Source organism: Diplotaxodon limnothrissa, linkage group LG11, assembly GCF_057381915.1.
Source record: "Diplotaxodon limnothrissa isolate DT_005_m linkage group LG11, D_limnothrissa_male_GT1.1, whole genome shotgun sequence".
In the NCBI taxonomy this organism is placed as follows: Eukaryota; Metazoa; Chordata; class Actinopteri; order Cichliformes; family Cichlidae; genus Diplotaxodon; species Diplotaxodon limnothrissa.
This window is the reverse complement of record NC_140606.1, coordinates 34391481-34395307: the sequence shown is the minus strand read 5'-3', so window position 1 is coordinate 34395307 and position 3827 is coordinate 34391481. Positions and strand designations below refer to the sequence as shown.

General features: G+C 42.7%; 1 protein-coding gene across 1 annotated transcript; it reads right to left on the bottom strand.

The window, feature by feature from the left end:
• Positions 1-459: 459 nt before the first annotated feature.
• On the bottom strand, positions 460-3514 carry LOC146623332 (uncharacterized). Its single transcript, XM_085365886.1, has 4 exons — positions 2782-3514; positions 2103-2300; positions 1717-1927; positions 460-721 (listed from the first exon to the last, which is right to left on the bottom strand). Exons 1-4 carry the CDS (start codon positions 3512-3514, stop codon positions 460-462), a joined length of 1404 nt encoding a protein of 467 aa, XP_085222012.1.
• Positions 3515-3827: the final 313 nt, after the last annotated feature.

Sequence of the window (3827 nt, the reverse complement as noted above, 5' to 3'; positions counted from 1 at the left end):
TACAATCACTTGGAGGTCTGTATTTTGATTTGAAAGCTGTTGAATGAAATAATAACTAAATTCACAGAAAAACAATAATACAGTTCTTCATGAAAAGTAGTTTTTATTTGATCGAAAAAAAACATCATAAACACTCACAGAACCAGAGAATTTCTCATCGTAACATGGTTGAACCAAACCTTTTAAAAAAAACCAGTAGAATATTTCATCACATCATTTTAACTATGTGTAAAGTTCTCTGCAGCAACAAAGCAGCAGCTTCTTGCTCTGACCTTCATTTATTTGGTAGTGACAGGTAGTGTTGCACGCATTGTGAGTCCTTGGGTTACTGACAGTTACAGAACTGAGGACCTGCTGCATCTACATGAAAGTCCAGTCAGTTAGTCACATGAGGCACTGGAGGAAAACTGTATAATAATATAATTTTTGTTTGTATAGTTCACTTTGCACTGCTCAGGATTAGAATCGTGTTTCCACTCTTTCCCAAATGCAGTCGCATTCTTGCAAAACGTCCCTTTCGGGCATTGTGGTCATGATGCTGAACCTGTTCCCGGAGATCTCCCGCAGCTCCTTGATCAGTCCCTCCACAGATGGACTCGGCCAAGTTTTGTTTTCGTCACTTATAAGAATGTATGTCTGTCTCTTGATCAGCTCCAGTCGCTCCAGGTGTCGCAGCTTGTTGAGGAACAGCAGGTCTCTTGTTGGTTCCTCACGGTGGAAGCTACAGAAGACAAGACAGGGAAAAAAACGTCAGCTCTAGTTGCGTGTTGGCAACGATAGGTCCATAATGGGAAATTGTTGAGACGATTTTCTGTAGTGTTTCAGTTGTACTTAAGAAATCAAGACAGAGAAAAGCTTCATTTGCAGCAAAATGTAAATTATGTCAGTTTCTCAAGTGAGATGATTTGATGCTGCAGGTCACACATAAACCATCAAATGGTTTATGTCAACACCCTGGTTAAGAAAGCCCGTCAGCGTCTCTTCTTCCTCAAAAGACTTAAAGACTTCCATCTGCCACTGAGGGTGCTCAAGAACTTTTACTCCTGCACCATCGAGAGCGTCCTGACGGCAAACATCTGCACCTGGTTTGGGAACAGCACCAAGCAGGACAGACGAGATCTGCAAAGAGTGGTGCGCTCAGCCGAACGCATCATTCAATCAGAGCTCCCTGACCTGCTGTCCATCTACACCAAGCGGTGCAAGACCAAAGCTAGGAAGATTATGATGGACCTCTCCCATCCCAACAATGGACTCTTCTCACTGTTGAGGTCTGGGAAGCGCTTCCGCTCCCTTAAGGCCAAAACAGAGAGAATGAGGAGGAGCTTCTTCCCCCAGGCTATTCGGGCCCTGAACCAGGTGTAGGACTGGACTCTCCCACACACATCGCTATAAGACTGGACTCTCACACACATCACAACACGCACCACCACACATTTCCTATAATTTATAATCTTTATAATCTCCTCTGCTATTTGCACATTTTTTACTGTAAATTTCTAAGTTAATTTGTAAATTTTGTAGTAACCTGTAAATTGTAAATACTGTAAAACTTTTTTTCTGTCATTTAATGGTCAGGCATTGTACAGCTACAAGCATTTCACCCCCATGTCATACTGTGTATGGTTGTGTGTGTGTGTGTGTGACAAATAAAATTTGAATTTGAAATGGAACTTTTACTTTGTAATAGTAATATAAATAAAAATCTGCTGGGCATACCGTATCCTGAGAGTCTTGAGTTGAGGAAACAGTGTAGGAAGCTGTTTGCAGAGACAATCATCATAGCGGTTCTGATCTATGTCCAGATGTTCAACTCGCTGGAGTTGAGATGCAATGGAGCTCATCTGGCACATGCATGTGGATGTTCGCAGTGTCAGACTGGTCATCTGGCGTGGAAGGTCTTCCGTATAAGAGGAAAGAAAAGTCCCTCCTATAAGGAAAGAAACGACAGGACAGAAGTTACAGAAAACAGTTTTGGCCTGGAGCTTCACACAGCTTCACTTAAAAAACAAAACAAAAAAAAAGGATGCATGCAAGACAACAGATTTTTGCTTACTACACACACTTACACACATTACAAAGATTAAATGCATGTTTTGACTCACCAATGATTGAGAGTGATTCCAGCTGTTGCAGATAACTGAGCCAGGAATAGAGGTTGCACTGCAGACCATCCCAGGGGTACCTGTAGTGGACAGCAAGCGACTTGAGTGAAGTCAGACCCCACAGCGCATCCTCCGACAGGATGATTTCTGTGTAATTGACTAACTCCAAAGAGATCAGTTCTGGGCCGCCGTACTCTCCTACAGGATAAAAGAAGTGGTTAGCTAAACATTTAGTCTCTGTCAGTTAAGTTTAGCATAGTCACACAATACTGCACAACAGGCTGTGTGCTCACAATACTAATCAGAACAATATGTATTTATGAATGTAATCAGAATAATAATTCCTAAGGAAATTATGTGGGTTACAGTTGGTCCAAGATAGTAACAGTAATAGACTAAACTAATTAAATAATACAATATATTACAAGAAATAGCACTAATATATACAAATCGCTCAATTATAAACATCAAGAATATTACAGAGGTGAAATATATATAATAATTCAGCATGTGTGCAGCTCAACGGACTTCAATATGATGGGTTTTGTTCCAATATTAAGGCATAATGTCAAGAAATCATTGTATTTTCTTGATGAAAAGCTCTTGTCAAAGGTGTAAAAAGTGACTGTATTGGTTCTGATGCTTGCAAGTGTAAAATATAATCAGGAGACTGGCTTACCTGGGTTTTCTGGGTCCAGTGGGTAGAAGTAGTTGTTGGGCAGTGGCACTGGTGGCTCCCCTTTCATTCCCCAGGATAAGTGTTTGAGTTTCTTCAGGCTTAGCAGCAGGTTGTGGAAGATGCAAGAGGGCACTGGCATCATCCTCTCAAGCCTTTCACTTTCCTGCTGGTGGAACAGCAAGTACTCCAGGTTAACCAAGCGTGACACGCAATTGATGAACGCCACACTGTCGTCGCAGGACATCTGAATGTTGCAGACGCTGAGGTGAGTCAACCGCTCGACTAGTTGCTGACTCTGACACTGCACCAGTAACGGCTCAACCCAGGTGGCGTTTCGTACCCCAAGACTCGTCAGGTTGGGGAATTCACACAGGTTGTCTAAGTATTTCATCTTGTAATATCGCCGTTCCCTCACACAGACAATGGTGTTGAGTGATGGGAGGGACTTGCTGAGGATTTTCCAATCTTTGGATCCTAAATGTCGCACTGTGGCACGGCTGACCCCACGGCACTGCACGGTGTCCCAGAATCCAGATGTGTAGCGGGGAAAGTTGGAGAGTCCTGCTGTATAATCCTTCCACAGGGACGGGTGGTCGATGAGATCTCTGAAGTGTCTGCAGCAGAGGCGGGCTGTGTGCTTTTCCTCAGTGTTCAAGTAGCCGAACACCAAAACCCAAACTTCAGGTGGCAGATATGGTAGCTCCTGGACCTTCATGTTGACTGTTTGAGCCATTGCACCTCAATTCCTTACACAAATTCAACCAATGCAGAGGCAGCAGACCTACAATTAATAGTCCTTTGTCCCTGAGTAATCACACTGATTCGCTGAAATGTAGGAGCACCTGGAAAGGGAACAACAACAATTTACAATCCAGACTAAACAAAAAATGACCAAGACCTCACTTAAGCTCTTTTTTTATGTAAAAGGTGTTTATTTTTGCCCCAAACTATTCAGGCAAGCCTCACACCTCCATCAAGACTGTAATATGAAATAACTATCCCAACGTCCTTGTGGGTTGCCATGTGAATTTAAAGAAGCTTGTTGA

Excerpts from the sequence above, each read along its gene's own strand:
- LOC146623332 (XM_085365886.1), bottom strand. The coding sequence starts at position 3,514 with ATGGCTCAAACAGTCAACATGAAGGTCCAGGAGCTACCATATCTGCCA. Across the intron at positions 1,928-2,102 it reads GGAATCACTCTCAATCATTG|GAGGGACTTTTCTTTCCTCT; the intron begins GTGAGTCAAAAC and ends CTTTCCTTATAG. Across the intron at positions 722-1,716 it reads CTCAAGACTCTCAGGATACG|CTTCCACCGTGAGGAACCAA; the intron begins GTATGCCCAGCA and ends TGTCTTCTGTAG.